Source organism: Ostrea edulis, chromosome 3 (assembly GCF_947568905.1).
Source record: "Ostrea edulis chromosome 3, xbOstEdul1.1, whole genome shotgun sequence".
NCBI lineage: Eukaryota > Metazoa > Mollusca > Bivalvia > Ostreida > Ostreidae > Ostrea > Ostrea edulis.
The window spans coordinates 58497615-58511685 of record NC_079166.1 but is presented as its reverse complement, the minus strand read 5'-3'; the positions used below and the strand labels follow the sequence as shown (position 1 = coordinate 58511685).

General features: G+C 33.9%; 1 protein-coding gene across 2 annotated transcripts; it reads right to left on the bottom strand.

Annotated features, from left to right (window-relative positions):
- Nucleotides 1-4582: 4582 nt before the first annotated feature.
- On the bottom strand, nucleotides 4583-12703 carry LOC125673334 (uncharacterized). 2 transcript variants are annotated; one of them, XM_048909877.2, is made up of 4 exons: nucleotides 12412-12703; nucleotides 11228-11505; nucleotides 6785-6895; nucleotides 4583-6700 (listed from the first exon to the last, which is right to left on the bottom strand). In XM_048909877.2, exons 2-4 carry the CDS (start codon nucleotides 11232-11234, stop codon nucleotides 6099-6101), a joined length of 720 nt encoding a protein of 239 aa, XP_048765834.2. In that variant the 5' UTR covers nucleotides 11235-11505; nucleotides 12412-12703; the 3' UTR covers nucleotides 4583-6098. The 2 variants fall into 2 exon arrangements, with proteins under 2 accessions (XP_048765834.2, XP_048765832.2); XM_048909875.2 differs by having other exon boundaries at nucleotides 11232-11505; nucleotides 12412-12690.
- Between the last annotated feature and the right edge of the window lie 1368 nt (nucleotides 12704-14071).

Genomic DNA, 14071 nt, shown 5'->3' with positions numbered 1-14071 from the left:
CAAAAACTAATATTAGGTGCAAGAAAGTGTGAAGCAAGGGTGAAAGTTGAGAGTTCCGAAAGTGAGGATGAGACTGACAAGGAAACATCAAAGAAAGTTAGGGCTATATACAACACAAAGCAAACTTCAGAACAAACAAGTGTATCAAAGTTAGAGTTAAGGGTTAAGAGAATGGAAGTAGACAATAGAGATATCAAACATAGTCTTCAAAATATTCTCCAAGTCCTCAAATCCTCTGATCAATTTGATAGATCCAGGTTAAAACAGTCGTGAAAATTCAAAGGTTAGATATCCATCTAGAAGCCCGAGTAGACAAGCTTGTTTTAAGTGTAACCTACTCTGACACATCAAACAGGCCATGCCCAAAAGTGAAATTCAAACTCCAAGAAATAGAACTTTACAGGAATGAGAATAAAACTAAAAACACACTTTATGTTCCTTGTACAATAAATAACAAAACAACCAATGCTGTGATAGATACTGCTGCACAAGTAGCAGTTATGAGTTTTGAATTTTTGGAAACTCTTCAGCCCAAGCCAATATTTCAAAAGAAAATCGTATTGAAAGGTGCAGGAAAAAATAACACCATCAAAGCAAAAATTTCAGAAAATGTGATATAAAGAATTAGGCCAAAAGTACAGAGATGGGATGTGGTTGTTGGAGATATAGCAGATTCTTTAATTATTACTTGGTCTGGATTTATGAAAATGCACAAGGGTATTGTCAATATGAGAAACATGACACTTACATTAGATCAAGCAACAATGCCATTACCAAGATCAAAACAGAAAATTCTGAAAAAGTTGAAATTTATAGGGTTTCTCTTTAAAAAAACCCAAACTGTTATACCTCCTCAGTCAGTCAAATTTGCATCAGTCCAGACTGACAGACCATCTAAAGATTCCTTATGCATAGAAACAGACAAAGATGTTTCTAGTGGTCTCTTGCCCCCTAATTCAATTGCCAGTTTAAATCAACGAATAATTCCTTTTCGAAACCCCACAGATCAATTTATTACTTTGAAGAAGGGTCAAAGTGTAGGTTTTGGTATAGAAGGTGAGGATTTAAAGTATTTGGAAGATGATCAAATCTCTGTTAACAACATTGAAGTAACCAAGTCTTCTACTGTCATACCATCATCATCAGAATTAAGATCTAAGTTACCCCTGTACTTACAAAAACTATTTATAATTTAGAAGAGAAAGATCGTTATGAAATTTCAGCATGTTTTTGCCAAGGATGATTTTGATCTACATAAATTAGGTCTCTTTAATGGGGAGATAACTCATGAAATTGATACCGGTGAAGCAAGACCTATTACCGGTAAGCAAAGGTTACATAGAACACCTATGGGTTTTGAAAAGGAAGAAAAGAAACAAATTGACCAAATGCTAGATTAAGGTATAATTCAACCTTCTATTTCAGAATGGGCATCTTCTCCTGTATTAGTTAGGAAAAAAGATGGGAAAATGAGATTTTGTATAGATTACAGAGCTCGTAAAAATATTGCTACAAAAGACGCTTTTCCCATACCCAATATAAAGGATTGTATAGACACTTTAGGGGGAAATACGTTTTTTAGTACATTAGATATACGTTTTTTAGTACATTAGATATGGCTTCTGGTAGATAAAAAAGATAGATCCAAAACAGCATTTACCACCAAATATGGCCTATATGAACATGTCAGGCTACCCTTTGGTTTATGCAACAGTCCAGCCACTTTTAGTAGGGTCATTCAGCAAGTTTTAAGGGGTTTAACATGGCAAGAATGTTTAGCATACTTGGATGATGTTATCATTTTTGGTAGTGATATGATCTCCCATACCAGAAACCTCTCAGCTGTACTTTCCAGATTTGAAATGTACAATTTGATATTAAAACCTCAAAAATGTGCACTATATCAATCAGAAATCAAATTTCTAGACAAATTGTTTGGCGAAAATGGTATCCCAGTCAATCCGGAGAGTACAGAAATTATCAAAAATTGGCCAGTACCAAAAAATATGAAACAATTAGAGTCATTTTGGGGATTTGCTAATTACCATAGAAAACATGTGAAAGATTTTGCAGAACTGTCACATCCATTGTACCAGCTTATAAAAATATCCAAAAAGTCAAAATTTGAATGGTTAGAAATTCACCAAAATGCATTTGAAAACAGCAGAAAACATATCTTACATGCTCTGACGCTTGCATATCCAAATTCACAAGATACTTTTGTTCTGGATACAGATGCATCAGACAATTCTATTGGTGCTGAGTTATGTCAAATTCAAAATGAGAAAGAATATATTGTAAGTTTTTCAAGCAAAGTATTAATTTAACTCTCAGTCCGAATTGCAGAAGCAGACTTGTGTTGTTATATTGGGGGGGGGGGGGGGGGTGTCCTCAAATAGCCATGTTTATTTCATTTTGCATAATTAAGTATTGTTTATATTTGATATTTGTTTGTTTTTGTTTAATAAATTTATATAGATCGATATAATTGTTAAGTTTTTCTTTTCAGGATTCCCTAATCTATATATAAATACGAAACATCCAGAGGAATCCTCAACATTCCAATAGAAAGTAGCTCCGGCCATTGGTTTTTTTTTCGTTGGATACGATATTCCAATAATTTTTCAACCAATGAAAAAGCGTGTAACATGTAAAATTATATGATATAAAAATGAAAATGTTAAGATCCACATATCAAAAATACTACCCAACAGAAAACTGAAATAGGGTATTCCGTGTTAATCTTTATATATTCGCCCACTGATGTCATGAAAAGCTGTTGATTTGCATGCAAGTGATTAATTTACATTCTTGTGTAGTAAATGGGGAAACCAACACACTGAAACTTCAAAGAATTGTCACAGAGAAACCAGATGTAATTATTTATCAATTAACTTTCAAACGACATATACTAGTAATATGCCTTTTAGGTCTGTTCCATCGTGCGTCGAGCGTCATTATTATACTTTGAACATTTTCTCTGGACCTATATGACCAATGCACTAAGAACAGGGAAGCAGAAATTGTTAGTTGCATGGTACCTGCCACCTCAGGGCCTTAGGGGGTGGAAACCGCCTTTACTTCTGAGCATTTAGCAACAAAAAAGGGGTACATTTATATCAATGTTGTGAAATTCATTGTCCCTGGGCCAAGGACATAAGTCCCTGGATTGGGTTATATACTGAAATATATCATCCTAAAATTTTTAAACATGAGTCACGGTTATTTTTTATTAAATTTGATAGAAATGAGATATGGACTTCTATTCTTCTTAAGAAAAAAAAAACTATTATTTTTCTCAATGTATCTTCCTGTGTTATTTAAGTAGATTCCCTTAAATTAATCTGTTATATATAATTCCTGAGCGTATATGATCAAATAATAGCAGGTATTATTTGACAGCAAGCATATTGAAGCTGTTATATACTAGCCTTTATTTTTATCTAGCCAGCTCGTTAATATTATAATATATTTGAAGAATTCATATGGAAAACCATTGTCTTAGATATGTATGTCTTTCGCAATAAAGCATCGAACACTATCAGTTATGTTCTTGCTGTGTTTTCGAATAAAAGATTCTTTACTTCTGAATAAGTAGAAGGCGGAATGTGTACACAATTATATATCCATTTATGGGTCAAGGGTTCAAGACATTCTATTATTTTTAATCAAAATTCCATACTATTAAAATGCCACTTCTTCTGTATTGGTTTTAAAAGGTGGTTACTTGCCTTGAACCGCAAATGTGTAATGGAGATACATTATAGGCTAAAGCTTGGCATGGCACAAGCCTTACAATGTGTTGTGACCCTGACTCAAGGTTTTTTTTGCTAAAACGCGGAACGGAAAACAGAACAAAACGGAAAACGGAACATAATTTAAGAATTAGACTGATTAATGTAGCTAAGATAACACCAAAACAAAATCGTAAGATAAGGCTTTTATTCAATGGATGTAAAATTTGAAAATCCAAGTCTTTTTCAGTATGATTATTTTTTTATTGATATATTTCATGATTAGTTAATAACTTTAAAATACATATGCATTAGTATGAATTATATGAAACGGTGGATTCTGTGGATGAATTCTCTCTCTCTCTCTCTCTCTCTCTCTCTGCAATTTCTGCTTCCCTTGTTCGTGATAAACCTTTTATTTCGCAAAATGCTGACCTCCTCATAACATTATTGCATACGATTTTTCCGTTTTCCGTTCCGTCTTCTGTTCCATGTTTTAGCAACAACCCACTCAAGGTCATTTATCCAACATCCAAGTCGCAATATTCAGGTTGATCATAATTTTGTATTACGGAAGCAATTAGAGCAATGATCATCACAAAACCACAAATCCAGTTCATTTCACTGTCGCAAAAAAATCTGAGTTTTTAAAGTCATAAAGGTTTTAATTTTTTGTGACATCAACAAGCGATCATCAACTTTTACGATATAGATACTTAGCATTTCATGCAGCTTGTAATTTGTAATTTGATTCTGTTAAAATGGCTATTTCATTACAGAAAATACAACCTGAGAAATGGGGGTTTAAATCCCTACAATTTAGGGGAAAATACTGAACAACGAAGTGATAAACGCTCTGGACTTTTATTTACATTATTATTATTACCATTTACAATGTATCATTGTGTCCAAATACCAATTATTCAGAGAGAGAGAGAGAGAGAGAGAGAGAGAGTTTTACATTTACGGGAAGCAGCGCTTTTGGCGTTATGGATCAATAACATAATAGCATAAAATTAAAATCAATTTCCAGTCTTTCATCTCAAAATATTGAAAGATGAACCTCTTTGTCGGGTTAACTTCGTTAAGATGATATAAACAAACAATAACATTTTCTTCCAATAACCTTGTACATATCCAAATGATCGTAGTTTAGAGGTGTGACAAACCTCCTGTTACACGAAATTTTGTGTCCAGTATGAGCATCTATTTTTGCTTTGGTTTACAGAAATATAGCCCCGGTGTTGTAGTGCAGACTTTTTCACTGGATAAAAACGGTCCAAGGTTAGACTTTTCCCCGTAAAAATGGATCCAGCATAGAATTTACCCCTAGGAAGAAATAACCCGGGCCCATCTGTCCCAGTATAGAATACCCAAATGATAACGCGCTTTTTCCTCCCTCTATTTCTTGCAATTTACCCGTTTCCGGTTCAATTACTAGAATGTATAAACCAACATGAAATCGCTGTTAAAATTCATGAAGTTAAGAATAAGTATATATTTTTGAAAACAAAATTTTTGATCTAAATAATTGACTTGCTTGTACCGATAAATTATAGCATTAATTTAGTGCACGTCTACGTGTATTTATGTACATTATGTACGATTTATCTAATTTATTTTCAGGAGATTTGGAGCTGATAACGTTACCCTATTTAAGTCAACTTGTTACAACTATACTTTATATAACTGAGCAAATCAAAGTTAGTTGGTACAACGTGGATACTCCAAAACTTCTACGTGTACAAAAATATACAAGTATTTTAATATTTGCAGATGTTTAAGAATATCATTATTTCCATATGAAAGGTGAAGATAACGAATAGTATCTAAGCATACCAAATGTACTGTATTATGTTAATATATAAAAGCACATTTATTTTCTTATATTATACATTGTATTAAAAATATTTATTTAAAGCACATGGTTATTTATATTTCATTAAAGTCCATTTCCATTGTTTTATTTCTTAAGATTCATACGCGCATTGTCCACAGCTGCATTGCATTCATAAGGAAATGGCTATCAATATACAACCTAAGAAAAGGATATCGAAGGCAAAAACATTGGAAATGTAAATATTTACTGTTTTAACCATTATACGTCTCCCAGACTTTGGGATTTTATATCTGTATGAGCAAGTATTGATGCCCATGGTCCTTTTTAAAGATTCTCCACATATCTTCTAAAATGTGCTTTTACATTCTACAACACAATACGATTATGACTAACTTTCTACATAATAATGTAATATTCGCACATAAACACACAGTCCAAATCACAACGCCACGTACATTTCACTCGCATATTTACAGAGCACCTTTGAAAATACTTTGGTGAAATACTAGTGAAGCATAATAATCTCATTTCTTTGATTTGGCAGGATCAGATATTTTGCGTTGAACGGTTGACTTGATGGGTGTTTTTGCACCAGATTGTCCAAGTTTTGTGGAATTTTTCGTGGATTTTGCACTGCTTTCTCTTTTGCGTTCTGAATTAGTCACTTTTCCATTCATTTTTGAATGATCAGTCATGCTTTTCTTTTTGAGTTTTGGACTTTCCTCCGGAGAGCTCTTCACTGCCTCCTCTTCATTCTTCACTTTAGAGTGTCCCACCACGCTTCTCTTTTTGATTTTTGGAGTTCCCTCAGGAGAGCTCTTCACTGCCTCCTCTTCATTCTTCACTTTAGAGTGTCCCGCCACGCTTCTCTTTTTGAGTTTTGGACTTTCCTCCGGAGAGCTCTTCACTGCCTCCTCTTCATTCTTCACTTTAGAGTGTCCCGCCACGCTTCTCTTTTTGAGTTTTGGAGTTCCCTCAGGAGAGCTCTTCACTGGGTCCTCACCACTGTGGTGATCTTCCTCCGTTTCCGCTATGACCGGAATCACTTTACCTGTCTTCCGATTAAAATCCAAATCTTCAAACTCGTGAGACTTTCTTCTTCCCCTTTGTTTCGCTTTCTTTTTGGCTAGAAGTTAATAGGTATTACTCATTATGGAAATACTCAAGAAAATGCACAATAATTTTTTTTTCATCGTTATAATCGTCAAACCTTGTGCTGCTGTGATCGTGGACATCATGTCCTTTCCCATATATATTTTATGTCTTCTCCAAAACTTAAGCAGGTCGCTGTAATATTCATCATTGGGCTCTATATCCGTATCTGCAACATACATGAAAGGTGAAGGTAACGAACAGTGATCAGTCTTATAGCTCCTATGAGGAATACAAAATAGAGAGTTGGGCAAACACGGACCCCTGGACACACCAGAGGTGGGATCAAGTGCCTAGGAGGGGTACTTTACTCATGTCAATATTACATATTATTATATAGCTAGTGAATAGTCTAATATAAAATCTGCGTAAAATCTAGAGAATGTTAACGTTCAATATCCTGAGAATTTATCGAACGCTACCTTTGCATTGCGTAAATTGTATGCGCCCGAAACATTCCGAGTATGAGCGTTCAATATTGACGTTACCGTAACGACGTCAACAAGCAAAAATGGCAGACGACGGTCCTCCGAATCTGACAGAGCCGGTATTTGATATTTACTTAAGCAAAATGTTTTACTGTACATAAATGATGATGTCCCCATTTACAAAATCAGTTTGCTTCATGTATTAATGACGGGTTAAATATTGAACAGTTAAGAAATGCATGCTGTTATTGAACTACCAATATTGATGAATTCTCGTCTATTTTGGAGTAGTTTGAGTAAAATGGAATATAATTTAACAAACTAAATACTTTAGCTATATAATAAAAGGGTTATTGAACTTATATAGGTGAATATTGGCACTCGTTGGCTGCCAAAATGCACTCGCAAGCTCGTGCATTTTTACAGCCAACTCGTGCCAATATTCACCAATATAAGTTCAATAACCCTATATTATTATATAGCTAATAAATAGTCTAATATAAAATCTGCGTAAAATCTAGAGAATGTTAGCGTTCAATATCCTGAGAATTTATTGAACGCTAACTTTACATGGCGTAAATTGTATGCGCCCGAAACATTCCGAGTATGAGCGTTCAATATTGACTTTACCGTAACGACGTAAACAAGCAAAAATGGCAGACGACGGTCCTCCGAATTTGACAGAGCCGGTATTTGATATTTACTTAAGCATTATGTTTTACTGTACATACATAAATTATGATGTCCCCATTTACAAAATCAGTTTGCTTCATGCATTAATGACGGGTTAAATATTGAACAGTTAAGAAATGCATGCTGTTATTGCACACTGGCAATATTGATGAATTCTCGTCTATTTTGGAGTAGTTTGAGTGAAAATGGATATAACTTAACAACCAAATACTTTAGCTATATAATAAAAGGGTTATTGAACTTATATAGGTGAATATTGGCACTCGTTGGCTGTCAAAATGCACTCGCAAGCTCGTGCATTTTCACAGCCAACGAGTGCCAATATTCACCAATATAAGTTCAATAACCCTATATTATTCATTACGTATTATCTAATAGATGCATATCCATATTGGCTCAGTGATGCTTTGTTTTCTATGATTTGGTTTTTAAAATAGTGTGCACACCCGTTTATAATATAATGGTTTATTATTTCATAATTCTAACTAGGCGAAACTAGTGTCCTTTATTATGATTTAAAGAAATAAAGATCCAAAGTTCGTACATGATATTTGCAACTCTGGCATTGGAGATGAGATGCATTATATTCCTATTTGTCCTGCTTTGAATGATATTAGGCGACATTATATGTCATAAACATTTCATACTAGACCTAATATTATCAAATTTCATAATGTATTTGCATTCAAAACTGAAAGATTACATCCCTCCGGGTTAAATGTATATACATGTAGTCTATTATTGTATTTAGTTATTATCAAGATTGTGATATACATTTATATGAATTATGCATGCGTGAATATTGTTTTTGAATGCTTGTTTAATTCATTCTCTATGTTGCGTTAACAGCGAATGAGAAAAATAAAAACTTGAAATTTGATTGACCTGTACAAAATTTGAATAATTACAGAACACGAGAGAACTTTTATCTACAGTCAATTTAAATTGTTCGTCGTATATTTTATGTATACTGATAAGTTGGGGACGGTAATTCGTATGAAAATATCAGTCCATGTATTGAAGGCTTAGAGGCCTGTTTTCTAATTATTACAAATTGACATTAACCCTTGTGTTTACTGAGAACATTGTAGTTATTATGCCATTTATTTGAAACTCAGTCTGAATTCATAACCATTCCCTTCTCTACCTGTGTCGCGTCCTCTTGAAAACATCCATTAAGTTTAAGTTTAAGTAATTTATTCTGATATTTTTGTCAACGTGTGAAGCACACAGACAAAGATGTGTCAAAGTTTTGAAGTAGGGAGTGGGGAATCTCAAAGAATCTTCATTTGTATTGTTCGGTTGAATTGACTTTGAAAGATAGATTTGAAAGAGATTAAAAGTCCTTCCTCCTTATCGAAATTCAGGCTTTATGAGTTTAAGAATGCCGAGAACCTCTTGACAAAAGTGAATATTTGGATAAGTATTCTTTTCAAGTAATAAACATGATTTACCCATCAGAGAAATCAACATGAAAATGACTCGTCTCGGGGTAACAGCGTTTGGTTATAACATCTTGTGTTGAGGGTATTATGAAATTATTTTAAATGCAACACATTTAGACCACGTGATAAAAATAACACATTAGGCGTTTAATCGTCAAACTTCGCTACAGAAAGCCCACACCCAACTTATCACAATCTAAACAAAAGTATCAACTAAACATAGTCATTTTGAAACTTGTTGTATAATTCACAAAATGACTATATAGATGCAACAATTAAAACATTATTTTTACAAACTTATTTATCTTACTGGATCTTCTAGTATTTGGGGGAGGGAGGGGGGGGGGGGGCTGAGGATATGATACGACTTCATATACATGTATAATCAAAATAATGTTTTGTATCTAAATCGTTCAGAACAATAGAGTATGGCCATTGATTGGTGCTCAGCACCTCTATATAACGTTACGTAGATTACACGATAAAGCGCAAGCCCTCACAAAGAAAGCTTTTCAAAGCGATGTCAAGCTAACATTTACACTTGCGATAACACTGATTTTAGACATTGATTTTTCAGAAATCCTTCTTAATCTGTTTGTTTGGTGATATTTCTTTACGACGGGATACACATTCAGACGATGGACATTTAGCTCTTATAATAATGGTTTTTAAGAGGTTCAAAATGGTGTACAGCGTAGGTAAATAGCCGGTGGAGATGTGAGTTATGAAAGGATATCAGAAGTGCATTTTCTTTACGATGTTTTGATGGCCGCCTAGACAATTCCAGATTGCGCATACATTATAAGGACAGGCCGCGACCTTAGAATGTCTCAATTGTCCGTCAAATGAAAATACGAGGGGATTAAAATCACACAAACCTTCAAAGTGAATCACAAAATCCTCTCTTGACAGTTAAAGGCATTTTAAATTACTGTGTTATACCTAACAATGGTTTCAAAACAACGTTTGAAAAGAATATCATGCATGCTTTTTTTTTGATAATGAGTGTTTTAAATCTTTTAAAGACAAAATAGGAAATTGAACCGATGCATAGTTTTGTAATACAGTACAAGAGCAAATCTCGAATGTTTGCCTGCGTTCTTCAGGAAGAAGAGAAAAACACAATGGAGATATTAACCAATAATTTCAGGGAAATTCTACTGTTCATCTATATCCTTAAGGATGTTTATCTTACTGTTTGAAAATCGAAAACTTTAAACTTTTCTTCATTCAGTTTTTAAAATGCATTTATAGCAAGTCGTAATCAGAGGGGGAAAGAGTTGAACTCCGAATCTGCAGATCGGCTATCGATTCAACCAGAGAATGAACCGGCTATTGGTAATGAAATTGAAAAGGACAATAAATATGACACTGATATTCATCTTTTCATATATGGTTCGAAAGGAAGTCGGCCATTATGGCGATGTGTTATTCATCCTTAATCTTTAAAATTCTAATTAACACAACCTTGTTCTCGATCTCGTAATTACTTTAAATTTTAGCCACTGGACTAGTATAGAATATATTTCGTTCTTCAATTAGAATACATATTCAAATACATACACTTTCATTTGAACGTAAAATCATCTTAGTATATTTTCAATATGATGTGTATTATCATGACATGAATAAGCGTCTTATACTTTAGTACTGAAGTGAGAACCGTTTTACTGATTTACTACGACGGAGTAGAAAGTGCTTACTTTCTATGGTTACTAATTTTCCACAAAGAATGTTGGAAACGGTTTTACTTGAGTTTCCAAATATTTTCTTTGTGTTCGATGTCATTAACTATGTGTTTTATGTCATGTAGGACAGGATCTAGCATTTCATGAAATAGTTAATCAAATAATCGATTTCTGAGAAACTCAGTATAAATGTACATTGTAGTATGATAATTCAGGCAAAGGTATTTCAGTGAATATGAAGACACACCTACCATCCGCCACTGGTAGATGTCCCTGCTGGACCCTGAGACGACTCATCCGCCTGCGTAGTGCATTGTATTCTGTGTCCAGGGCCGAAGTTGACCTCGTCAGTTGTTTCCCTGTCCGTGACATAGTAAAAAAAAAGAACCACTTTCTGGCATGTACTGTCCAGCGACGCAGATCCCAGGGGCTGTCAACTGGGATATGGTTAAACTTTTTCAGTTTAAGTTTTCTTTATCGGTCAGGCTTAAATGGGTTACCTCTCAGGAACTTTGCAATTTACAACTGAAAGAAAAATTTATCATGAACATTCTGTATGTAAAGCGGCTTCACGTTTAGTTATCCCAAGGAAGTGACCATATCTGTAATTTCCAAACCTAATTTTACGTTCAATTAGCTGTTTTGAAGATAAGGATTTTGTTCCCGCGAAAACAATGAAAACATAAACAGTTTGTGTGCGATAAAATTTTGTGGACAGCAAACGCACTGGCTATTTAAATAGGTATTCACTGCAGGTGAACATATATATTATCTTAACAACTTAATGAGCAACAGGAATGATTTTTTAAAAATGAGTGCAAAATTTCTTTGTCAGAAAAGTGCAGTAAGAAAAGGTCCGAAATATTTTTATTGAGTTTGTTTGCTTGCCGGTGACGTATTTGTGCAAAATACTTGTATTTCTGCAATGCGCGTTGAGAACTACTCGCTTTTTGAAAGAAATAATTTCATTCAGAGTAATTTAAGATTGCACTTAGATTTTTTTTTTTTTTAAATTTGTTTTAATCTAAAGCTTTACTGGTATTTCAGTATTATGCACCTCTCAAAACGCACATCCGACGAGAGTTGTTGATTGAAATATATTTACATTTTTAAACATCCTTAATTCAAATTTAGCTCTGTTTAAAAAAACAAACTTAAATTTGAAATATTTCAATCCCGTTTTCAAACCAATGTGCTATCTCATTCAATTAACTTAGGAGATAAATTTAATCGAAGAAAGATAAGTTTCCATTGCCATTACAGAACCCTTGACGTTAATTGAAAGTTCCTACTCGATAAAATTGCATTCGAGACTTCTTAAATCTCAAGAATCTGACACTAAAGTCATTGGTACATTAGTTCGCAATTCTTGAAATTCAAACTTTCTTCAAATATTTGAAAAGCAATGTTCACTAAATATCCTCAACTTACCTTTCTGATTTAATCCTTTAATGTGTCTGAGAGGGTACACCTTGCTTTGATATGAAATCCTACCCCAGTCCAAGACGTTTGGTCTTTACTGCCGTCCTATCGCTGTTGTTCTCTTCCACTGTTAAGACTTGTACTCTATCAATTCAAGGCTGCTATCGCTGTGGTCGACGTCATCCATCTGCATTGGGTTATCTACTAATATGGGTATGATAACATTGGTTCTTATATAGGCGAGAAAGTGCGTAACTCTCTTCATTGTCGCTTGCGCGTTTTCTTTCATAAACAACTCTTACTTGAAATTGTATACCGAGACATGTGAATTGTGAAATGGGTGCAAGATATCGGGTTACCCCCCAGGGTCAATTAATTAAAAAGGTTTACGTGATTACTGACTTTAAACAAAAAACACAAGTTACTGCTTATTCATCAAAACAATTTCTGATGTCAATACAATAGATATAACCGAACTATTACTGCTTCCACTGCGCAGACAATGACTATCACTTTCTATTATTTGTTGTTGTCTTTGGTTTGTTTGTTTTTTTCGTGATTTTTTTTTTGGGGGGTTATCTTTTGTTTTATCTTCCTTTTTTTTTTTTGGTTTTGGTTTTGGTTCTATAGAAGACCCTGTGTAAACAAATGGTGAAAGAAAATATTTTTCACCAAAATATTTGTAGAATTGCAATGCATATATGAAGAATTGCATTCTTATGACATTTATCAATTCTGTATTCTTTTAAATGCTCAGACAATATAGGCATCCAAACTTTTAGTGTACGTATTTTTTTTGGTTTTTATTGTTTGTTTTTTTTTATTTTTTACAATAGGCATAGAGGAAGATGATTTTGTTTTCTTTGACAAAAATTAACAATTACCATTGGAACCTTATATCTGTATAGTCACATTTATAGCTTGATATCATGTGAGCACAGTTTTATAGCTTGGTATCATGTGAGCACTGCTTCATAGCTTGATATCATGTGAGCACAGCTTTACAGCTTGATATCCTTTGCTATTGATTAGAGGAGTCAATATTCGTGTGATACATTTAAAGTAAGTTGAGTGCAATGCTGGTTTTGAAATGACATGTGGAAGATGTCATGAGAGATTTCACGAGTGTCCTTTATATCACTTCAATGTAAGTTACACAGACAAAGCTTCTTCTAGAGGCTTTGAGGGGGTTTGGGTTGGGAGGGGGATTGTAATCTTTGTAAAATTATTCTAAAATCATAAGTTAGAAAAGGGCATTTTGGAATAAAATAAAAAACCTAAAATAATAAACCAACAAAGGAATGTATCATAATGAACTAGTAATCATGATGGTGTTATTTTGAGCAAAAACAATGCTGTTTTTTTTTTCTCAATAAAATAGAGATAATGCGAATAAAGGCGAGTGCACTTGTTACAACATCCTACACACGTAGACTACTTCGTCATCACCACCATTACAAAATGGCCGTCGGTGACTGATCACTCATTTCAGTCTTTTTAACCAATTAATGACACCCAACGTAGTCGTGATCAAGCGAGTTAAACGATTATGACCAATTACCGACTTTCGTTAAGCGTCAATTTATCCATTTTTTCCCACAAACGCGTTCTTTCTATCCCTGTTTTTGTATAGGTATACCACCTTTATATTGACAACCTAGCTCAAGCA